A 25,280-nucleotide genomic window follows, 5' to 3' on the forward strand; every position below is an offset into this window, starting at 1 on the left:
CTGCGTCTGCGCACATACAGAGGCTGAACTCCAGGACATAGTCAACGTATTTACTGAGGCGTACGAAAGCATAGGCCTTACGCTAAACATCAGTAAGACAAAGGTCCTCCACCAGCCTGTCCTCACCGCACAGCACTGCCCCCCCAGTCATCAAGATCCACGGCGTGGCCCTGGACAATGTAGACCACTTCCCTTATCTCGGGAGCCTCCTAACAAGAGGAGGCATTGACGACGAGATTCAACACCACCTCCAGTGCACCAGTACAGTCTTCGGCCGCCTGAGGAAAAGAGTGTTTGAAGACCAGGCCCTCAAAACTGCCACCAAGCAGGGCTGTAGTAATATCCACCCTCCTGTATGGCTCAGAAACATGGACCATGTACAGTAGACATCTCAAGTCGCTGGAGAAATACCACCAACGATGTCTCCGCAAGATCCTACAAATCCCCTGGGAGGACAGACACACCAACGTTAGCGTCCTCGTCCAGGCCAACATCCCCAGCATTGAAGCACTGACAACACTTGATCAGCTCCACTGGGCAGACCAGTTTGCATGCCAGACATGAGACTCCCAAAGCAAGCGCTCTACTTGGAACTCCTTCACGCAAACAAGCCACAGGTGGGCAACGGAAATGTTATAAGGACACCCTCAAATCCTCCCTGATAAAATGCAACATCCCCACTGACACCTGGGAGTCCCTGGCCAAAGACCACCCTAAGTGGAGGAACTGTATCCAGGAGGGTGCTGAGCACCTAGAGTCTCATCGTCGAGAGCATGCAGAAATCAAACGCAGGCAGCAGAAAGAGCGTACGGCAAACCAGTCCCACCCACCCCTTCCCTCAATGACTATCTGTCCCCCTGTGACAGAGACTGTGGTTCTCGTATTGGACTGTTCAGCCACCAAAGAACTCATGTTAAGAGTAGAAGCAAGTCTTCCTCGATTCCAAGGGACTGCCTATGATGATAGTATGGAGATGGGTTCTAGGAGCACTGGAGGGAAGATGGGATTGATAGTACCGAAGGAATCTTAAGGCATTGAACAGCAAAGGAGAATCACTGAAAAAGCTTGATGGGGCCAATCTGGCGTGCCTTGATGACCCTGAGATGCTGAATCCCCATAGCGCTTGGTCTGCCCTCCAGGCCTCTATAACCAGTGCCTGTGAAGAGACACTTGGTCACTCAACCAGAAAACATCAGGACTGGTTTGATGAAAATGATCAGGAGATCGAAGAACTAATAGATCACAAGCGCAAAGCATTTCTGAGCCTCAAGCAATAACCCAACTCGGGAGCTGCAAAACAACATTACGGACGGCTCAAGGCTCAGGTCCAACAAAAAAGCTGGGACCTAAAGAACAGGTGGTGGATGGACAAAGCACAGGAGATACAACAACTGGCCGACAGCCACGATATGCGAGCATTCTTCGCTGCAGTCAAGGCCGCCTATGGTCCAAACTCCTAAGGCCCCATCCCACTCCTGGCCAAGAACGGGGAAACACTCATCAAGGACACCGAGGCTGTCAGGGCCTGATGGAAGGAGCACTTTGAAGATCTCCTCAATCGAGACTCTGCCTTTGACTCAAGTGTTCTCGACTCCATCCCGCAGCATGTGACCCGCCACCAACTCAGTGAAACTCCAACGTTGCATGAGGTAGGCAAAGCCATAAAACAGCTGAAGAATAACAAGGCTACGGGTGCGGATGGAATCCCTGCTGAGGCGCTAAAATATGGCGGAGAGGTGCTGTTGGCACGGATACATGACCTCATCTCTCTCATCTGAAGGGAGAAGAGCATGCCGGGAGATCTCAGAGATGCAGTGATTGTGACCATTTTTTAAAAAGAGGACAAGTCCGACTGCAGCAACTACAGGGGAATCTCCCTGCTTTCAGCCACTGGGAAAGTTGTCGCTCAAGTTCTCTTAATCGTCTTCTCCCTGTGGCCGAGGAGCTCTTCCCGGAATCACAATGCGGATTTTGTCCCCTATGGGGCACAACAGACATGACCTTTGCAGCGCGACAGTTGCAGGAAAAATGCAGTGAGCAGCGCCAGCCCTTATACATGGCCTTTTTCGATCTTACAAAGGCCTTTGACACTGTCAACCGTGAGGGTCTATGGAGCGTCCTCCTCCGTTTCAGATGCCCCCAAAAGTTTGTCAACATCCTTCGGCTGCTTCATGATGACATACAGGCCGTGATCCTTACCAACGGATCCATTACAGACCCAATCCACGTCCGGACTGGGGTCAAACAGGGCTGCATTATCGCTCCAACCCTCTTCTCAGTCTTCCTCGCCGCCATGCTCCACCTCACAATTAACAAGCTTCCCGCTGGAGTGGAACTAAACTACAGAACCAGTGGGAAGCTGCTTAATCTACGCCGCCTCCAAGCCAGGTCCAAGGTCACCCCAACCTCTGTCATTGAGCTGCAGTATGCGGATGACGCCTGTGTCTGTGCACATTCAGAGGCTGAACTCCAGGATATAGTCAATGTATTCACTGAGGCATATGAAAGCATGGGCCTTACGTTTAACATCCGTAAGACAAAAGTCCTCCACCAGCCTGTCACCGCCGCACAGCACTGCCCTCCAATCATCAAGATCCACTCCGCGGCCCTGGACAATGTGGACCATTTCCCATATCTCGGGAGCCTCTTATCAACAAAGGCAGTCATTGATGCGGAGATTCAGCATCGCCTCCAGTGCACCAGCGCAGCCTTCGGCCGTCTGAGGAAAAGAATGTTTGAAGACCAGGCCCTCAAATCTACTGGAGAATGTTTGGAAGGAACAGATTTTTAACAAGCCCTGAAAGGGGGAGGGGAAGATAGAACAAAAGGGAAGGTCTGTGATAGGTTGGAAGACAGGAGAGATTAGAGAGACAAAAGGGATGATAGCCCAAATTCAAATGGTAATGCCAGAAGTCAGAAAAACATTAGTCAAGATAGGGTGTGAATGGTGGGATTCTCGCTCTACCTGGATCCCTCTCTCTGGCTTCTTACCCTCTCTGGAACTCTTCATTGCAAACTGCCGATGGGACATTAGCCGTCTCAATTTCTCTGCTCTCCTCACCTACCCCCACCTACCTCCCTCTGAACTTGCAGCATTCCGCTTGCTCTGATCCAACCCCAACCTTGTCATCAAACCTGCTGACATGGGTGCCGTTGTTGTTGTTTGGCGCACCGACCTCTACATTGCAGAGGCTGATTGCCAACTCTCTGACACCCCCTCCTACCATGACCCCACTACTGAACATCAAGCCATAATTTCCATGACCGTCACTGACCGCTTCTCTTCTGGAGATCTTCCCTCCACAGCCACCAACCTCATAGTTCCCCAACCCCACACAGCCCGCTTCTACCTCCTTCAAGATCCACAAACAGGACTTTCCCGGTAGACCCATCGTTTCAGCCTGTTCTTGCCCCGCAGAACTTATTTCTTCCTATCTCAACTGTATTTTTTCTCCCGTTGTCCATTCTCTTCCCAACTACATCGGCGACTCCTCCAATGCCCTCCGTCACTTTAACAGTTTCCAGTTTCCCGGCCCCAACCGTCTCCTTTTCACCATGGACATCCAATCCCTCTACACTTCTATCCCCCACCAGGATGGCCTGAGGGCGCTCTGCTTCTCCCTCGAGCAGAGGCCCAACCAGTCCCCATCCATCACCACCCTCCTTCGCTTGGCTGAACCTATTCTCACATTGAACAACTTCTCCTTTAACTCCACTCACTTCCTCCAACTTAAAGGTGTTGCTATGGGAACCCGCATGGGTCCTAGCTATGCCTGCCTTTTCGTGGGATATGTGGAACATTCTTTGTTCCAGTCCGACTCGGGTCCCCTCCCTCATCTCTTTTTCCAGTACATTGATGACTGTATCGGTGCCGTTTCCTGCTCTCGCCCTGAACTAGAAAATTTATTTCACTTTGCATCCAATTTCCACTCTTCCCTCACCCTCACATGGTCCATCTCCGACTCTTCCCTTCCTTTTCTCGACTTCTCCATCTCCATCTCTGGGGATAGGCTTTCGACCAGGATCCACTATAAGCCCACTGACCCCCACAGCTACCTGGACTACACTTCTTCCCATCCCGCATACTGTAAGGGCTCCATTCCATTCTCCCAGTTTCTCCATCTCCGTCGCATCTGCTCTGATGATGCCACCTTTCACACTAGTGCCTCTGACATGTCTTCCTTTTTCCTCCACAGAGGATTCCCTCTGCCATGGTTAACATGGCCCTCAACTGTGTCTGTTCTATTTCCCGCACCTCTGCTCTCACCCCTTCCCCTCCCTCTCAGAACCATGACAGGCTTCCCCTTGTCCTCACCATTCACCCCACCAGCCTCCACGTTCAACGGATTATCCTCTGGCATTTCCGCCACCTCCAGTGTGATCCCACCACCACTCACATCTTCCCCTCCCCTCCCCTCCCCTCCCCTTCTCTCTCAGCATTCCGAAGGGACCGCTCCCTCTGCGACACCCTGGTCCATTCCACAGTCACTCCCAGCACCTGCTCCCCTTTCCACGGCACCTTTCCATGCAAGCACAGGAAATGCAACACCTGCATTTTTACCTCCTCCCTTCCCACTAACCAGGGCCCCAAGAAGGCAAATGGCATGTTGGCCTTCATAGCGAGAGGATTTGAGTATAGGAGCAGCGAGATCTTACTGCAGTTGTACAGGGCCTTGGTGAGGCCATCCCTTGAATATTGTGTACAGTTTTGGTCTCCTAATTTGAGGAAGGACATTCATGCTATTGAGGGAGTGCAGCGAAGGTTCACAAGACTGATTCCCGGGATGGCAGGACTGACATATGAAGAAAGACTGGATCGACTAGACTTATATTCAATGGAATTTAGAAGAATGAGAGGGAATCTCATAAAAACATATAAAATTCTGACGGGATTGGGCAGGTTAGATGTAGGAAGAATGTTCCCGATGTTGGGGAAGTCCAGAACCAGGGGTCACAGTTTAAGGATAAGGGATAAGCCATTTAGGACCGAGATGAGGAGAAACGTCTTCACTCAGAGAATTGTGAACCTGTGGAATTCTCTACCACAGAAAGTGGTGAGGCCAGTTCGTTATATATATTCAAAAGGGAGTTAAATGTGGCCTTTATGGCTAAAGGAATCAAGGGGTATGGAGAGAAAGCAGAAATGGGGTACTGAAGTTGCATGATTAGCCATGATCATATTAAATGGTGGTGCAAGCTCGAAGGGCCGAATGGCCTACTCCTGCACTATTTTCTATGTTTCTATGTTACTACTTCCAGGTGAAACAGCGATTTACTTGTACTTTTTTCAATTTAGTATACTGTATTCGCTGCTCATGATGCGGTTTCCTTTACATTGGGGAGACCAAGCGTAGATTGGGTGACCGCTTTTTCAGGGCAGCTCCGTTCAGTCCGCAAGTGTGACCCTGAGCTTCCAGTCGCCTGCCACTTTAATTCTCCACTCCATTTCCACTCTGACCTCTCTGTCCTCGGTCTCCTACACTGTTCCAACGAAGCTCAACGTAAGCTCGAGGAACAGCACCTCACCTTTCGTTTAAGCACTTTACAGCCTTCTGGACTCAACATTGAGTTCAAAAATTTCAGAGCGTAACCACTGCCAATCTTTGGCTCCCTTTTCTCTCCCCATCAGAGCCTGTTTCTTTATTTTTTTCTCCTTGTCTCGAATGGCATTTGGTCATTATCCCACCATTCACACCCTATCTTGACTACTGTTTTTCTAACTCCTGGCATTACCATTTGAATTTGGGCCATCATCCTTTTTGTCTTTCTAATCTCTCCTGTCTTCCAACCTGTCACAGGCCTTCCCTTTTGTTCTTTCTTCCCCTCTCCCTTTCAGTGCTTGTTAAGAATCTGTTCCTTCCGAACACTCTCCAGTTCTGACGAAGAGTCATCAACCCGAAACGTTAACTCTACTTTCTCTCCACAGTAATAAACATTAAGCTTTTACTGGAAAGCTGGGCACAGTTGAGTAATTCACATACAATAGTATAGTGTACTGCCTTTCTGGAAACACGTCAGTTTCTTAAATGATAAGGGGTTATGGGGAGCGCACAGGGAAGTCGACCTGTGTCCATGATCGGATCAGCCATGATCGTATTGAATGGTGGAGCAGGCTCGAGGGACCGTAAGGCCTACTCCTGCTACTATTTCTTATGTTCTTATTATAGAGCTGATATTTTTGTTGGAGGGAAGAGAGGCATTATCTGTGCCAAAAATGACTTAACTTTATGAGTTGAAGTTATTTGTATTTATTTAATCTTTTTTTATTCCATAGGATATGTCAGCAAGAGGATCTTCTGCACAGCTACCAAAAGCTTATGATCCAGAACCTGTATCAAAATATGGCACACTGGATGTCACTTTTGATTATGACTCACAAGCACAGAAACTTATGGTAACAGTAACAGCTGTTACAGACATTCCAACACATAACCGAACTGGCAACAGCTCGTGGCAAGTACATCTTGTGCTTCTTCCCACAAAGAAACAAAGATCAAAAACAAATGTCCAGCGAGGGTCTTCCCCTGTCTTCACAGAGGCCTTTAAGTTTAATCGCATTGAGTCTGAAATGATTGGTAATTATGCAGTTCGATTTAGGCTCTACAGTATACGTCGCATGAAAAAAGAAAGGATTGTTGGTGAAAAGGTATTCTATCTCACCAAGCTAAATCTTCAAGGCAAGATGTCCGTTCCAATTGTGCTGGAGCCTTGCGGCAGTCTCACTGTAAGTAATTCAAGTAAAAATGAAACAGTTGTAGTAATTGTAGATTCAGTGTGCTCTAATGCATTATTGGATAAGTGGTCAATGTAATAAGCCTACCACAGATACTGGATAATGTTTGAACCTGAAAACAATTTTGTGTTACCTTCTTACTGGTCATAATATAGGTTTCATTTTGATTTGATGTTCTGCAATACCCCTCCCCCCGCCACACCGCAACGAGGCTTCAGATTCCCCTCACCCCATGCTCCTCCTGGCCCTTCAATGATGCTCTGAACACCCCCCCCCCATCTCCTCTGGCCCTCAATCATGCACTCCAGGTCAGATCATTCCTGACAGCTCTCCCCCACCCCACCCCCCTCCCGTCCACTCTGGCCCGACCTCTGCCCCCCATTTGGACCCCCATTGTTCCCGGCCCTCCAATTGGTCCTGACCCCCACCCCACCTTGCTCCTCTAGCCCTCCCCGTGCTCCTCCGCTCATCACCCGCCCCGACCACCTGTCCCCCGCCCAATCCCTCCCTTCCTCCTCTTTGCGGCTTAGTGCTGCAAGCCTACCCACCCGCAGCCAGCCAGCCTCTCAATCTGGTTGGCTGCAGGTGGGAAACAGAGGTTTCCTGTGCAAATCAGGCCCTGTCATTAAATGCAGCAGGGCACTGAGGGAAGCCCATTCCCCAGGTTTCCTGACCATTTCCGAGCATTGTTCCCTCTTATTTTTGGGGGGTGCGTAACCGCTTTAAGGGGCTGAGTGGCTCATTCACAGTTTTGCACATGTGTGATTGAAACAGCCGTTCTCGGGCTCCATGCGACCGGCAGAGAGCTGCGCAACCGTGCACCTTATTAGGGAACAATGCTTTCGAGCACCCCCTGCTCCCAACCTGCCAAGCTATTAAAATTCCGGCTAAAATATTTATTATTTCATAATCCAGCATTATATATTATATTGTTTCTACTTTTACTCATCTCAAGTCCTGAAGACAGCACCTCATGTTGAGTTACATTTCTACAAGTGACACAATCCTCCAGAACCTTGCTCAATTGCTAAGACCTTCCTGACTGTCTTGTTCAGTTTACACCTTATGATTAATTTGCTCAAATAGTCATCAGGAGCTCCATTTGTCATCTGCAGCTAGTGCTGGAACAATTGTTTAAGTTAAATTATTTTTCTTCAGCTTTGGGCCATTTTTAATGCTGTCAGCATAGCACATGTAATAGCTAAGTTACTGGACTATCTATCCATAGGCCTAAACTAAAAATCCAGAGAATGTGAGTTCAAATCCCTCCAGTACAGTGCTGAGGGAGTGCTGCACAGTCAGAGGTGCCGTTTTTTGGATGAGACGTTAAACCGAGGCCCCATCTACACTCTCAGGTGGCGTAAAAGATCCCATGGCACTATTTCAAAGAAGAGCAGGGGAGTTATCCCCGGTGTCCAGGCCAATATTTATTCCTCAATCAACATAATGAAAACAGATTATCTGGCCATTATCATATTGCTGTTTGTGGGTGCTTCCTGTGCGCAAATTGGCTGCCGCGTTTCCCATATTTCAACTGTGACTACATTATAAAAGTACTTAATTGGCTGTACAGCGCTTTAAAATGTGAAAAGTGGTCATGAAAGGCGTTATTAAATACATACAGGAGGGCGGGTATTTCTACAGCCCTGTAGACCATAAGCTTGGTGGCAGTTTTGAGAGCCTAGTCTTCAAACACTCTTTTCCTCAGGCAGCCGAAGGCTGCACTGGCACACTGGAGGCGGTGTTGAATCTCATCTTCAATGTCTGCTCTTGTTGATAAGAGGCTCCCGAGGTATGGGAAATGGTCCATGGTGCCCAGGGCCGCGCCGTGGATCTTGATGACTGGGGTCAGTGCTGTGCGGCGAGGGCAGGCTGGTGGAGGATAAGAACATAAGAACATAAGAATTAGGAACAGGAGTAGGCCATCTAGCCCCTCGAGCCTGCTCCGCCATTCAACAAGATCATGGCTGATCTGGCCGTGGACTCAGCTCCACTTACCCGCCCGCTCCCCGTAACCCTGAATTACCTTATTGGTTAAAAATCTATCGATCTGTGATTTGAATACATTCAATGAGCTAGCCTCAACTGCTTCCTTGGGCAGAGAATTCCACAGATTCACAACCCTCTGGGAGAAGAAACTCCTTCGCAACTCGGTTTTAAATTGGCTCCCCCGTATTTTGAGGCTGTGCCCCCTAGTTCTAGTCTCCCCGACCAGTGGAAACAACCTCTCTGCCTCTATCTTGTCTATCCCTTTCGTTATTTTAAATGTTTCTATAAGATCACCCCTCATCCTTCTGAACTCCAACTAGTAAAGACCCAGTCTACTCAATCTATCATCATAAGGTAACCCCCTCATCTCCGGAATCAGCCTAGTGAATCGTCTCTGTACCCCCTCCAAAGCTAGTATATCCTTCCTTAAGAAAGGTGACCAAAACTGCATGCAGTACTCCAGGTGCGGCCTCACCAATACCCTATACAGTTGCAGTAGGACCTCCCTGCTTTTGTACTCCATCCCTCTCGCAATGAAGGCCAACATTCCATTCGCCTACCTGATTACCTGCTGCACCTGCTTTTTGGGATTCATGCACAAGGAGACGGAATTCCTCATCGGCGCCAAACCCCGGAACATCCCTCGGGGGCCGGCGCCTCACAACTTGAGCCGCCTCGGGGAAATCCCCTCCGTGCCTTTCAGTTCCGCGCGGAGGGGTTTCCTGTACGGGCTGCTCCTGCACACTCTCAACTTTGCCATCCTCGCCGGCCGTCCGGACACGCCATGGCGTACCATCTTGCCGTCCGGAGGAGGCGGGGGTCCCCGATGGAGGGCACTCTATGCAGGGGTCCTCCCACTATTCATCGGGGACTTGGCCTGGAGGGTGGTGCACGGAGCAGTGCCGTGCAACAAATTTTTAAGCCGGTTCACGGACTCCCAGGCCGCCTGCAATTTCTGCGGTCTGGAAGAGTCCATGTTCCATGTTTTTATGGAATGCACAAGGTTGCAGCCCCTGTTTTATTATTTGAAGGGGCTGCTCCTGAAATTCTGGCTGCACTTCAGTCCCACTCTCCTGATCTTTGGGCACCCTGTGCGGAGGGGAGCGGGTAGGTCCGAAGGCCTCCTCGTAGGACTGCTCCTGGGCACGGCCAAGGGTGCCATCAGCCGGTCCAGGCAGCGGGCGGTCGAGGGGGTCGTTCAACCTGACTGCCTGCCTCTCTTCCGCTCTTACATCCGGTCCAGGGTGTCCTTGGAGATGGAGCACGCGGTGTCCACCGGTACGCTCGCGGCCTTCCGCGAGAGGTGGGCACCGGAGGGACTGGAGTGCATCATCACGCCTGGCAACCAAATTTTAATTTGATTTTACGTTTTAAAGTTTAATTTGTTTTAATTGCTGGTGCTTTTAGTGTCCCCCTCCCCTTTTATAGGGGGCACTGGAAAAAGGAAAATTTGATTTTAGTGCCCAAAAAAAAAAACCCAAAAAAAGGAAAAAAAATAGGGCCTTGTAAATGTCTGGTGTGTCATCCAGGGCGGGTGGCACCGATTAATGTTTTTGTTTTGCAGGTAAACTCCAAAAAGAGTTTCATGCACAAGGACCCCCAGGTCCCTCTGCACCGCAGCATGTTGTAATTTCTACCCATTCAAATAATATTCCCTTTGACTTTTTTTTTCCAAGGTGGATGACCTCACATTTTCCGACATTGTATTCCATCTGCCAAACCTTAGCCCATTCGCTTAACCTATCTAAATCTCTTTGCAGCCTCTCTGCGTCCTCTACACAACTCGCTTTCCCACTAATCTTTGTGTCATCTGCAAATTTTGTTACACTACACTCTGTTCCCTCTTCCAGGTCATCTATGTATATTGTAAACAGTTGTGGTCCCAGCACCGATCCCTGTGGCACACCACTAACCATCGATTTCCAACCTGAAAAGGAGCCATTTATCCCGACTCTCTGCTTTCTGTTAGCCAGCCAATTCTCTATCCATGCTAATACATTTCCTCTGACTCCGCGTACCTTTATCTTCTGCAGTAACCTTTTCTGTGGCACCTTATCGAATGCCTTTTGGAAATCTAAATACACCACATCCATCGGTACACCTCTATCCACCATGCTCGTTATATCCTCAAAGAATTCCAGTAAATCAGTTAAACATGATTTCCCCTTCATGAATCCATGTTGCGTCTGCTTAATTGCACTATTCCTATCTAGATGTCCCGCTATTTCTTCCTTAATGATAGCTTCAAGTATTTTCTCCACTACAGATGTTAAACTAACCGGCCTGTAGTTACCTGCCTTTTGTCTGCCCCCTTTTTTAAACAGAGGCGTTATATTAGCTGTTTTCCAATCCGCTGGTACCTCCCCAGAGTCCAGAGAATTTTGGTAGATTATAACGAATGCATCTGCTATAACTTCCGCCAGGATCTTTGTCTGACGGATGTTTAGCGTAAAGCCCATCGTTTCGTACGCCTCAGTAAATACGTCAACTATATCCTGGAGTTCAGCCTCTGTATGTGCGCAGACGCAGGCATCATCCGCATACTTTAGCCCTCCTGTGTGGCTCAGAGACATGGACCATGTACAGTAGACACCTCAAGTCGCTGGAGAAATACCACCACCGATGTCTCCACAGCATCCTACAAATCCTTTGGGAGGACAGACACACTAACATTAGCGTCCTCGACCAGGCCAACATCCCCAGCATTGAAGCACTGACCACACTCAACCAGCTCCGTTGGGCGGGTCGCATTGTCTGCATGCCAGATACAAGACTCCCAAAGCAAGCGCTCTACTCGGAACTCCTTCACGGCAAACGAGCCAAAGGTGGGCAGAGGAAACGTTCAGGGACACCCTCAAAGCCTCCCTGATAAAGTGCAACATCCCCACTGACACTTGGGAGTCCCTGGCCAAAGACCGCCCTAAGTGCATCCGGAAGGGCGCTGAGCACCTAGAGTCTCATCGCCTAGAGCATGCAGAAATCAAGCACAGGCAGCGGAAAGAACGTGCCCCAAACCTGTCCGACCCACCCTTTCCCTCAACGACTATCTGTCCCACCTGTGACAGGGACTGTGGCTCTCGTATTGGACTGTTCAGCCACCTAAGGACTCATTTTAAGAGTGGAAGCAACTCTTCCTCGATTCTGAGAGACTGCCTATGATGATGATATTAAATGCAAATCTTTCTTTCATGGCAGTCGGAGAATTTGAAGTCAGTTTAAAAAAAATCTGCAGCTAGAAAACTGTAAAAGTGACCATGAAGCTATCAGGTTGTCGTAAAAATGCAACTGGTTCACTACTGTTTTTTTTATGGAAGGAAACCTGTCGCCCTTACCCAATCTGGCCCATAGAAAGTTAAGAAGCAAAATTAAAAAGGATATTAGGAATACTAAGAGAGAGCACGAGAAATTCCTGGCCAGTAAAATTAAGGAAAACTCTAAGATGTTCTATAAATATATTAAGAGTAAGAAGGTAACTAAAGAAAGGGTAGGACCTGTTGGAGACCATGAGGGTGGAGGCGGAAGATGTTGGTAAGATTCTTAACGAAAACATCTGTTTTCACAAAGGAAAGGGGCAATGCAGATACTGCTATCAAGGAGGAATGTGATATTCTGGATGAAATAAATATAGTGAGAGGGAAGTATTAAGGGGTTAGGCAGCTTTGAAAGTAGATAAGTCCCCAGGCCCGGATGAAATGCAATGCAGGCTGTTGAGCAAAGTAAAAGATGAAATAGCAAAAGCCTTGACCATCATTTTTCAGTCCTCTTTGGATCTTGGCATGGTGCCAGAGGATTGGAGGACTGCTAATGTAGTACCATTGTTTAAGAAGGGACAACGAGATAGGCTGAGTCATTACAGGCCTGTCAGCCTAACCTCAGTGGTGGGAAAATTATTGGATAAAATCCTGAAAGACAGGATAAATCTACATTTGGAAAGGCAAGGATTAATTAGGGACAGTTAGCACGGATTTGTTCAGGGAAAATCGTGTTTGACTAATTTGAATGAATTTTTTGAGGAGGTAACCAAGAGGGTCGATGAGGGTAGTGCATATGATGTAGTATATATGGACTTTAGTAAGGCTTTTGATAAGGTCCCACATGGTAGACTGATCATGAAGGTTAAAGCCCATGGGATCCAGGGCAAAGTGGCAAGTTGGATCCAAAATTGGCTTGAAGGTAGGAAGCAAAGAGTAATGATTGATGGATGTTTTTGTGACTGGAAGGATGTTTCCAGTGTGATTCCACCTGACTCAGTACTGGGTCCCTTTCTTTTTGTGGTATATATCAACGATTTAGATTTGAATATAGGGAGTATGATTAAGAAGTTTGCAGATGACACTAAAATTGGCTGTGTGGTTGATAATGAAAAGGAAAGTCATGGACTGCAGGAGGATATAAATCTACTGGTCAGATGGGCAAAGCAGTGGCAAATGGAATTTAATTCAGAGAAGTGTGAGGTGATGCACTTTGGGAGGGCTAATAAGGAAAGGGTATACACATTAAGCGGTAGGCCACTTCATAGTATAGATGAACAAAGGGACTTTGGAGTGCTTGTCTACAGATCCCTGAAAGTAGCAGGCCAGGTGGATAAGGTGGTTAAGAAGGCATACGGAATGCTTGCCTTTAATGGCCGAGGCATAGAATATAAGAGCAGGGAGGTTATGCTTAAATTGTATAATACTTTGGTTAGGCCACAGCTGGAGTACTGCGTGTAGTTCTGGTCGCCGTATTATAAGAAGGACGTGATTGCATTAGAGAGGATGCAGAGGAGATTTACGAGGATGCTACCTGGAATGGAGAATCTTAGTTATGAGGACGGATTGGATAGGCTGGGTTTGTTCTCATTGGAACAGAGAAGGTTGAGAGGAGACCTCATTGAGGTGTACAAAATATTGAAGGGCCTGGACATAGTGGATAGTAAGGACCTATTTCCATTGGTGGAAGGGTCTATTACAAGGGGGCATAGTTTTAAGGTGGTTGGTGGAAGGTTTAGAGGGGATTTGATGGGGGGCTTCTTTACGCAGAGGGTTGTGGGGATCTGGAACTCGCTGCCTGGAAGAGTGGTGGATACAGAAACCCTCACCACTTTTAAGAGATGGTTGGATGGGCATTTAAAGTGCAGTAATCTGCAGGATTATGGATCCAGAGTTGGTAATTGGGATTAGATTGGATGACCTTTTGTTGGGCGGCGCGGATATAATGGTAAGTACTGCAGGGAATCGAATATGGCCAGGGCGATCTGCTGGACTAGTTTCGATCGCCTGGATGGGTCAGAAAGGAATTTTCCCAGATTTTTTCTCCCAAAATTGGCCTGGGTTTTTGTCTGGTTTTTGCCTCTCCCAGGAGACCACATGGCTCCGGCTGGGGTGGAGTGTAGAATGTTTCAGTATAAGGGGTGTCGCAGTTGTGTGAGGTGGACTGGTTGGCCTGGGTGCTCTTTGCCTTTCCGTCATTGTTCATAGGTTTATATGTAACCTTTAGGGCTGCTGACCAAGGGCCGTGCGGCTCTTTGTTGGCTGGCGTGGACAAGATGGGCCGAAATGGCCTCCTTCTGCGCTGTAAATTTCTATGTTTCTATTTGTGACTCCCTCTGAAATGGCCTAGCAAGCCACTCAATTATACCAAACCTCTTGCAGTGGTTCAAGAATTAGTCTCACCACCACTACCTTCTCCGGACAACTAAGGATGGGAAATAAATGCCAGTGTTGCCAGCGACATCCACATCCCAAGAATTAATTTTTTTTTAAATGAAAAGAGGGCAAAGTATTCATGCCATTTTAGTTGACAATATGATTACAGTTAATGAGAATATCTTGTGTAACATATTGAAATATCAGTAAGCTCATAATTAATTCTAGTAATGGTTTACTGATGGCATAGTCCATTGCAGGAACATTTATTATAAACCCATCTAATGGGATCCTTTATCCAGGGAAATTCTGAGAGGGTTACTTATCTGTCACTTAAATTAACTCAAGTGCGTAACTTAATTTAACTGCAATACATATCAAAAGTCAAACAAGGATGGTATATTGTAGTGCTATGTTTGTCACTATCCAAGCTGGCAGCTCATTCTTCAGTCAATGGTGAGCCCACTATCCATGGCATTATTGTACAGCATATTGCATACTGCCGTAGTTGTTGTTTCGTATGACAGGAAAAGCTTATAATGGGATGTCTAGATTGGCTATCCATTCGATGGCCTCCTGAGATGCTGAGTGAAGAAATGAGGTGCATCCCTCAACAGACCTTAGTGGGAAGGTTGATGTGATGTGTTCCATGGTCTGGGACTCGTGGCCACAGTCGTACTTCGGTTCGTCCCTCATCTTCTACTTGTGGAGCAGGTGTGCGCATCGTCAATGCCCTGTGCGGATTCGGTTGAGCACTGTCCACTGTCTTCGAGGGAGGTCAAAGCCAGGGACCTTTGCTGTTGGGTCAGTGGTGAGGTGTTTGTTCTTTATGTCCCACAATTCTGCCCATCTGGATATTGGGTCAATATCAGCTGCATGAATATTGGCTGCTGTTTCCCAGAATGGCCAGCGCGATTTTAAGTGCTTTCAAGGCCAGTTTTTCAAGTCTTTGTGAATGGGAAGGTCGATGTTGCCCATGATTTTTTCCATCACACGGAGCATGGTGGCATCACGGCGAATGGCAGGTGGGACCATGTAGGACAGCACTGGGAGCCACTCAGTTGGAGTGGCCTTGAGCAGCCCTGACACCGTCCTCATGGCAGAGTAGACTAGGGCCACTGTTCCGGACCAGGTTCACTCTGGTTTTTATTTTTTGGCCAGTGTTGGTGCGATGAGGCCGATAGGTGAGTGTCCTATCCAGGATGATGCCCAAATTTTTTGGGTGGGGTTCATGTGTAAGTCGCCTATCGCCAACTGTCATAGTGAGCCCTGTGGTCCATGACAATATGGGGACACTATGTCCACAGTAATATTCTGCAACACCAATCTTTCTCTGAATATATTGTAATGTTCCTGATTGATCAGTACAAGGATGTAAAATGTTGCTTTAGCACACTAACGAAGGCCCTGTTTTGCTTTGCTGTAGCTGTATAGGAGTTGTGCAGAAGTGTCATCAGGCATGGTTACACTGCACAGCCCAGAGCTACAAGAAGACTTAAATCTTCTTTGCTCTTTCAAAGGGCTATGTCTCAGAATAAAAGCATCATTCATACTTCCTGGGATCTGTGTTGGATTTTTATTTTGCAGTGGTTGTGAATTATATGCACTTTAACGGAGAGGTAAGCCTATCTCCAGTTACATGTGCCATATGGTTGTTGGTGACCACACAAATGGCTATGTGTGTTTATCAGTGATGCTCTGTACTTTGGGGAAGCTGGCAATTTACAAAAACTGTCACTGCATCTGCTAATGATGATGACATTCATGGCTGTTGGCTCATTAGCAAAAATTGACTAATGGCTCCAAAATAGCTGACAATCCAAAAAGACCCCTGAATTATTTTAGTCTATAGCCTACAATTATAGAATAAAGAATAAATTTGCATTAGCCAAGCAGTAATTTAACTTTAATGCTGTAGCTCCCGCTTTACCTACAGCCACTGTACAGAGGAAGTCCAATCCTGATCCTTACTTAGATCTGTCCCGTTTAGTACAGGGGTCACAGGAAGCAGCAATGCATGCACATTACAAAAGTGTAGTGGTGGCTCATGGGATACCGTTTGAATCCCTGCTGATCTTCCAATGCAAACATAGACAAGCCCAGCCGCGAAATTCAGGTTACCGCCCCTCAAAGGAAGGGGAGCGCAATGTCGTGCAGGTTTGGGATGGGTTCCGGGGCATGTAGTGCTGACTCGTTTCAACGCCCCTTCCTTTCTGTTAAAGGGGAGGGATGCTGAGAACTCTGCCGGTCCTTTGAAGGCCTCCATTGGTCCACCAGGCCTAAGGGGTGCCATGACTGCGTCTTGGTGCCGGGCTGCACGATCGCAGCCCGGAACCCGCGAAAGGAGCGGCAAACGCCCTGACTGGCAAGGTGGTGAAGAAGCAAAGATGATGGCACGCGGTACAGCGCAACTCCCCTTTCAAGTTTGCTCCGCGATGAGTGACTAGCCCGGTATGTGACCTGCAAGGCTGGTGCGGGCATTGCCCATGGCGCTAGCCAATTCCTGCCGCGGGGCGGAAAGGGGTCATTATGCACGGCGATGATGTCATCGCCGGAGGCACTGCAGCCCAGGGCGTTACCAGCAGGGACGCGGCGCTACCGTTTTCGAGCCTCCACAATTTCGCGACATTGGTAAAGCGCCCCCCCCCCGCCCTCCCCGGGCGAAAACTTTTTTTCCGGAGGCGCTAACGTGAGGCACAGAACAGGGTAATTTTGGACCGTAACAGTAATAAAGGGAAATTATATATTTTTTTCTGCTCCAACTCAAGTATAAAAGAATGTGTGGAATGGGAGAAAATACTATCATACCATCTTTGCATATGTCAAGTGAAACCAGCAATTCTTGCTCCTTACTGTTCCAGTACTCCTGACGCACTTATCCATGTGATGTTACATTAACACATTAAAAACAGTGCTACAGTGACTGATAGGGTGACGGCTCAGGACCCCAGACTTCTCTCCCCTTCACTCTTATTTCTTTCTCCCTTTCAACTCTTATTTTCTGCCTCACCATCATTTCTTTCCATCTGTCTTTCCTCGCTCCTTCATTTTTCTCTCTTATTTTTCACTTTCCATTTTCCCTCCCATTTCGAATTCTTCTTACCTCTTTCTTTTGTTAGTCTTCCCATATTTTTTCCATATTAAGTGGTGCAGATCAGGCTTAAGAGAGCTCAATTTGAGCAGGTCAAAATCAGCATTAATGGAGTGGAAATGCCCTTAAAATGGGGTTGATATACGCTGCGCATTTAATGCGGATGCTCCAGCCAATGCAATTTTGAAATAGCCTAGATATTCTAGATATAGTGGGACCGAAATTCAGGCCTGCCAGAAACCTGTTACACTTACCATTTTTTAAATGCTTTTATCGCCGTCTCAGATGAGTCAACTCTTGATCGATAGTCAGCCCTTTGCCTTTTTTTTAAGCGGCCAGGAGGTCGGTCATAATGGGGGCAGAAGTGCCGCGGTAAGTGCTGGTGAGGGGCGGAAGTGGAGGCCGCATAGATTCTCCATTGCTGTCACTCAGCAGAGGAGCAGTGGTGACGTCATTGCGCGTCTGCGTCACCACGTCTCCCCCTCCGTTAAAGGGGAGAGAATTGGCGATATTTAAGGAACGAATGCATGAATTGCAACAGTTATACATTCCTTTCTGGCATAAAAACAAAAGGAAAAGTGGTCCAACCATGGCTAACAAAAGAAATTAAGGATAGTATTAGATCCAAAGAGGAGTTATACAAAGTTGCCAGAAAAAGTAGCAAGCCTGAGGATTGGGAGCAGTTTAGAATTCAACAAAAAAGGACCAGGACATTGATTAAGAAGGGAAAAATAGAGTATGTGTAAACTTGCAAGGAACATAAAAACCGACTGCAAAAGTTTCTATAAGTACGTAAAAAGAAAAAGATTAGTGAAGCCAAATGTAGGTTCTTTACAGACAGAAACGGGAGAATTTATAATGGGGAACAAGGAAATGGCAGAACAATTAAATAAATACCTTGGTTCTGTCTTCACGGAAGAGGACACAAATAACGTCCCAGAAATGCTAGGGAACCAAGGGTCTAGTGAGCAAGAGGAATTAAAGGAAATGATAATTAGTAACAAAATAGTGCTGGAGAAACTAATGGGACTGAAGGCAGATAAATCCCCAGGGCCTAATGATCTGCATCCCGGAGTACTAAAAGAGCTAGCCATGGAATTAGTAGATGCATTGGTTGTCATCTTCCAAAATTCTATAGATTATGGATCAATTCCTGCAGATTTGAGGGTAGCAAATGTAACCCCATTATTTAAAAAAGAAGGGAGAGAGAAAACGGGGAACTACAGACCGGTTAGCCTGACATCAGTAGTAGGGAAAATGCTGGAATCTATTATAAAGGATGTGATAACGGCACACTTAGATAATATCAACAGGATTAAACAAAGTCAACATGGATTCATGAAAGGAAAATCATGTTTGGCAAACCTACTGGAGTTTTTTGAGGATGTATCTGATAGAATAGATAAGGGAGAACCAGTGGATGTAGTGTATTTGGATTTTCAGAAGGCCTTTAATAAAGTCCCACATAAGTGGTTATTGTGCAAAATTAAAGCATATAGGATTGGGAGTAATGTATTGGCATGGATTGAAAATTGATTAACTGACAGGAAACAGAGTAGGAATAAATGGGTCTTTTTCGGGGTGGCGGGCAGTGACTAGTGGGGTACCACAGGAATCAGTGCTTGGGCCCCAGCTATTCACAATATATATAAATGATTTGGACGAGGGAACCAAATATAATATTTCCAAGTTTGCTGACGACACAAAACTAGGTGGGATTGTGAGTTGTGAGGAAGATGCAAAGACGCTGCAAGGCGATTTTGATAGGTTGAGTGAGTGGGCAAACATGTGGCAGATGCAGTATAACGTGGATAAATATGAAGTTATCCACTTTGGTAGGAAAAACCTAAGGACAAAATATTATTTAAATTGCGATGGCTTGAGAAATGTCGATGTACAGAGGAACCTGGGTGTCCTTGTACACCAGTCATTGAAAGCAAACATGCAGGTGCAGCAAGCAGTTAGGAAGGCAAATGGTATGTTGGCCTTTATTGCAAGAGGATTTAAGTACAGGAGCAAGGATGTCTTACTACAGCTATACAGGGCCTTGGTGAGACCGCACCTGGAGTATTGTGTGCAGTTTTTGTCTCCTTACCTAAGAAAGGATATACTTGTCATAGAGGGTGTCATGTTTGTAACTACAATGTAACATCACTGTATTACTGTATACACTCAACACAGATGCACACCTTGACCACAGGGGGTGAACTTGTGGGAGACACTCCTTTCCTGATCACTCAGGTATATAAAGGGAGGTCCCACGCAGGGTCATCACTTCTGGAGTGGTGAATGAAGAGTTAAGATCACTGAGTGGCCTTGTCCCTGGAATGTGCCTCGTGTGGTTTCATGCTGTATTGTAAGAACTTTACAGAGGGAGTGCAGCGAAGGTTCACCAGACTGATTCCTGGGATGGCAGGACTGTCGTATGAGGAGAGATTGGGCCGACTAGGCCTGTATTCACTAGAGTTTAGAAGAATGAGAGGGGATCTCATTGAAATGTATAAAATTCTGACTGGGTTGGTTAGACTTGATGTGGCGTGGATGTTTCCCCTGGCTGGGAAGTCGAGAACAAGGGGTCACAGTCTCAGGATATGGGGTAGGAAATTTAGGACTGAGATGAGGAGAAATAATTTCACTCAGGATGGTGAACCTGTGGAATTCTCTACCACAGAAGGCTGAATATATTTAAGAGGGAGATACATAGATTTCTAGAAACAATATGCATCAAGGGGTATGGGGAAAAAGCGGGAAAATGGTGTTGAGATAGAGGATCAGCCATGATCATATTGAATGGCAGTGCAGACTCGAAGGGCCGAATGGCCTACTACTGCTCCTATTTTCTATGTTTCTATGTTTACGGTCGGCCACTGGGCCAAGAGGGGATGCCAGGCTGCGTGTTGGCGGCCCGCTGAACCTGGGGGCACAATAGTCTGGCTGACATAGAAGTCGGCTGGCAAAAAAATAAAATGGCAGTGGCGGCATTGGGCCCTTGCCTTTAATGGCTGCCGCGCAGTCAGGGCTGACAGAGGGAATGAAAGGTGCACCGACAGAAAAACTGTCGGGGGCACCGTTCGGTGGGCATAAGATTTTTCGGGCTTAATTTCGACGGAGGTGGGGGTTCCCGGTGGTGCATGCACTGATGACGCACTTACGGACGCTCGGCAGGGCAGAAGTGGGGAGCGCCAGAAAAACCCCCCTGCTGAATTTGGATGGCGGTGGCCATTCCACCAGAAATCGACAGCCGTTGGATTCTGCCGCCTGGCCGCTGCATTCCGGCAGTAATGGGTCTTATTGGGACCCTGAATTTCAGCCCCAGTATGTGCATGCCTACAGACTGCCAGTCTCCAGATTCAAAAGTCAAATCTGTCATGTATGTAACCACAATGCAACACCACTGTATTACTGTATACACTGAACCTAGATGCACACCTTGACCACAAAGGGTGAACTTGTGGGAGACATTCCTTACCTGATCACACAGGTATAAAAAGTGAGGTCCCACGCAGGGTCATCGTCTTTGGAGTCCTGTGAATAAAGAGTTCAGGTCACAGAGTGACCTTGTCCCCAGAATGTGCCTCGTGTGGTTTCATACTGTAGAGTAAGGACTTTACATTGGCGACGAGAAACGAGAATTCACAACCCACGAGAATGGCCACTGGTAGCACAGAGGAATGGTACTGTGTTGGGGAAGACTGGGACGATTTTGTCGAGAGGCTTCAGCAAAGCTGCGTTATGAAAGAATGGCTGGGGGATGCAGTGGCCGACAAGCGAAGGGCTCATCTTTTGACCAGCTGCGGACCAAAGACTTACGCGTTCATGAAGGACTTACTAGTACCCGAAAAGCTGGTGGACAAAACCTTTGAAGAACTTAGCAAATTGATCGGGGAGCACCTCAAACCAGCGAGTAGCATACATATGGCCCGACACAGATTCTACATCCACCAACGTCATGAAGGACAGAGCATACTGGACTTCGTAGCGGACCACCAACGTTGGCCAGCCTCTGTAAGTTCACAGATGCCTGCAGTGGGGAGATGCTAAGGGACTTCTTTATTGAGGGCATCGGTCATGCGGGAATTTTCCGCAAATTAATTGGGACCAAGGATTTGACCTTGGAAGCAGCGGTGTTGATAGCTCAAACTTTCATGGCGGGGGAGGAAGAGACAAAAATAATATACGCGCACAATTCTGCCTCTAATGCGGCGATGGATCAGGGAGTCAACATCATCAATGTGACTCAGAGCCCCGCAGGCAGGCAGGGGCAGTCTCACACTCCCCAAGCAGCAATAGACCCCAGAGTAGGACTTCAACAGAGACAATGGCAGGCTGAATGGACATTCACGCCATCATAATGGACAATGCGGCCGGGGATGGGGCCATTGACACCCACTAATAGGGTACTTAAGAGCAGTCAAAGGGACAGTCAGCGCGGAATGCCTGGCCATAGTCCCTTTGTTCCCAACAATGGAAACTTTAACTCATGCTGGAGGTGTGGGGAAAAACACTCAGCTAGATCTTGCAGATTTCAACAGTTTGTCTGCAGGAACTGCAATCTCAGTGGCCACTTAGCTCGAATGTGCATGAAGTCTGCAACCAGACTGATGTATGAGGCAGATGGACCAGAAGAGGGTTCTTTGAGGCAGGATGACTTTTGGGGCAAATCGAAGGACGCCGAGGTTCAGCGGGTCCATGTGGCGAATATTCACAGTTCATATACCAAAACGCCACCAATGATGATGAGGGTTTTATTAAACGGTATCCCAGTACGCATGGAGCTGGACACTGCGGCCAGCCAGTCACTCATGGGCGTTCAGCAATTGAAGAAGCTATGGCCACTTAAAGCCAGTAGACCCAAATGAATACGTATTGAGACACAATTACGGACTTACACTAAAGAAATCATTCCGGTGCTAGGCAGTGCAATGTTGGCTGTCACACACAATGGGTTAGTGAATCGGCTGCCGCTCTGGATTGTCCCGGGCAATGGTCCCGCACTGTTGGGAAGGAGCTGGTTAGCCGAGATGAACTGGAAATGGGGGTTTGTTCATGCAATGTTATCTGTGGAGCAAAGTTTGTGCTCACAAGTCCTACAACAATTCGATTCACGATTCCAACCTGGCGTCAGGACTTTCAAACGCACTAAAGTAGTGATACACATCACCCCGGACGCCAGGCCAGTGCACCACAAAGCCAGAGCGGTGCCGTATGTGATGCGGGAAAAGATCGAGAGCAAATTGGACCGGCTGTTGAGAGAGGGCATCATCTTGCCTGTTGAATTCAGCGACTGGGCGAGCCTCATCGTTCCCATCTTAAAAGCGGATGGCTCTGTCAGGATCTGTGGCGACTACAAGGCCACCATCAATCGAGTGTCCCTACAAGATCAATACCTGCTCCCGAGAGCGGGGGACCTCTTCGCCACGCTGGCAGGCGGCAAGCTGTTCACCAAGTTGGACCTCACTTCAGCCTATATGACCCAGGAACTGGCTGACGAATCTAAACTACTGACCACCATCACCATGCACAAGGGACTGTTCATTTATAACAGGTGCCCGTTTGACATTCGATCAGCAGCCGCGATTTTTCAATGAAACATGGAAAGCCTGCTTAAATCCATTTCTGGAACGATCGTATTCCAGGACGACATCCTCATCACGGGTCGAGACACCGAGGAACATCTCCACAACCTGGAGGAGGTGCTACGCCGACTGGACCGGGTAGGCCTGCGACTCAAGAAGTCTAAATGTGTGTTCTTAGCTCCTGAGGTTGAGTTTCTGGGCAGGAGGGTTGCTGCAGATGGGATTCGGCCCACCGAATCCAAAACAGAGGCAATTCGACGACCACCCAGGCCCTGCAATACATCGGAGTTGCGTTCATTCCTGGGACTGTTGAAGTATTTCTGGAACATTCTGCTGAACTTGAGCACGTTGTTGGAGCCGTTACACGTGCTCCTGCGTAAGGGTTGCGATTGGTTTGGGGGGGACTGTCAGGAACGGGCTTTTGATCGGGCGCAAAACCTACTTTGTTCAAACAAGTTGTTGGCCCTGTACGACCCCTGTAAAAAATTGGTTCTGATAGGTGATGCATCGTCCTATAGGGTTGGGTGCGTGTTGCAGCGGGGCAATGCTGAGGGTTGTTGGAGCCGTCAACAACAACCTGTGGCTTATGCCTCCAGGTCGCTCTCTCAAGCAGAGCGGGGATATGGGATGGTCGAGAAGGATGCGCTTGAATGTGTCTATGGTGTAAAAAAAATGCATCAGTACCTCTTTGGTAGGAAGTTTGAATTAGAGACGGACCACAAGCCATTAACATCCCTGTTGTCAGACAGCAAGGCTATCAATGCCAACGCATCAGCTCGCATACAGCGATGGGATCTCACGCTGGCTGCTTTGACTATTCCATCCGGCACTGGCCCGGCACTGAAAATTGCGCTGACGCGCTCAGCAGGCTTCCACTGGCCACCACTGAGGGGGCAGCGGAGCAAAGCGTCGAGATGGTCATGGCTGTCGATGCCTTTGACAGCGCAGGCTCCCCCATCACAGCCCGCCAGATCAAAATCTGGATAAACAGGGATCCCCTCCTATCCCTGATTAAGAAATGTGTCCTGACTGGGGATTGGGCGTCCGCACACGGAGCATGCCCTGAGGAGGTCAGACCGTTCCACAGACGGATGCATGAGCTCTCCATCCAAGCTGAGTGCCTACTATGGGGCAGCTGGGTAGTTATGTCCCAGAAGGGCAGGGAGGCATTCATCAGGGAACTCCACAGCGAGCATCCACGCATTGTGATGATGAAGGCCATTGCACGGTCACACGTTTGGAGGCCTGGAATTGATTCAGACCTGGAACACTGTGTTCGCAGGTGCACGACGTATGCCCAGTTGGGTAATGCCCCCAGGGAGGCCCCGCTCAGCCCGTGGCCCTGGCCCACCAGGCCATGGTCACGCATTCATGTTGACTACGCGGGCCTGTTCATGGGTCAGATGTTCCTTATTGTGGTAGATGCGTACTCGAAATGGATCGAGTGCATCATTCTGAATTCATGCATGTCATCCACCACCATGGAAAGCCTACGTGCAACCCATGGCTTGCCGGACATCCTGGTTAGTGATAATGGCCCATGTTTCACAAGCTACGAATTCTAAGAGTTTATGTCGGGCAATGGCATCAACCATGTCAGGACTGCGCCGTTCAAGTCGGCCTCCAATGGCCAGGCGGCACGTGCGGTCCAAATCATTAAGCAAGGTATGCTCAGGATTCAAGAACCCTCCCTACAATGCCGCCTATCACGTCTCCTGCTGGCCTATAGATCCCGACCGCACACGCTCACGGGGGTCCCGCCCGCAGAGCTACTAATGAAACGGACACTCAAAACTCGGTTGTCCCTCATTCGCCCAGTCCTGATCAACATAGTTGAGGGCAAGCGCAAGTCACAAAACGAGTACCATGACCGTAATGCGAGGGGGAGATGTATAGACATAAATGATCCTGTATTCGTCCTCAATCACGCCATGGGGCCCAAATGGCTTGAGGGCACTGTAATTGACAAAGAGGGGAATAGGGTCATCGTGGTAAAACTCAACAATGGTCAGATATGCCGTAAGCATCTGGACCAAGTAAAAAAAAGGTTCAGCATCGACACGGAGGAACCTGAAGAAGACCATGAGATGGAGCTCACAACACCGCCAGTGAACGAGCAACAAGAGCAATCAGAAGAATGCACAGTCCCTGCGGTCAGCCCGGACAGGCCGGAATCACCTCAGGTGACAGACACTCATGTCAGTGTCCAACAACCAGAACCCCAACTGCGGCGCTCCACAAGGGAGCGTAGACCACCTGAAAGA

The 25,280-nt window shown here is 48.1% G+C and overlaps 1 protein-coding gene across 1 annotated transcript in view; it reads left to right on the forward strand.

Annotated features, from left to right (window-relative positions):
* Positions 1 to 25,280, forward strand: part of syt14a (synaptotagmin XIVa) — a 371,819-nt gene that overhangs the window by 308,457 nt on the left and 38,082 nt on the right. The window contains exon 6 of the mRNA XM_070889413.1: positions 6,275 to 6,724. Coding sequence (XP_070745514.1) covers positions 6,275 to 6,724 — 450 coding nt within the window. The remainder of the gene's footprint in view (positions 1 to 6,274; positions 6,725 to 25,280) is intronic.

The sequence above is a fragment of the Pristiophorus japonicus genome, chromosome 9, assembly GCF_044704955.1.
Source record: "Pristiophorus japonicus isolate sPriJap1 chromosome 9, sPriJap1.hap1, whole genome shotgun sequence".
NCBI lineage: Eukaryota > Metazoa > Chordata > Chondrichthyes > Pristiophoridae > Pristiophorus > Pristiophorus japonicus.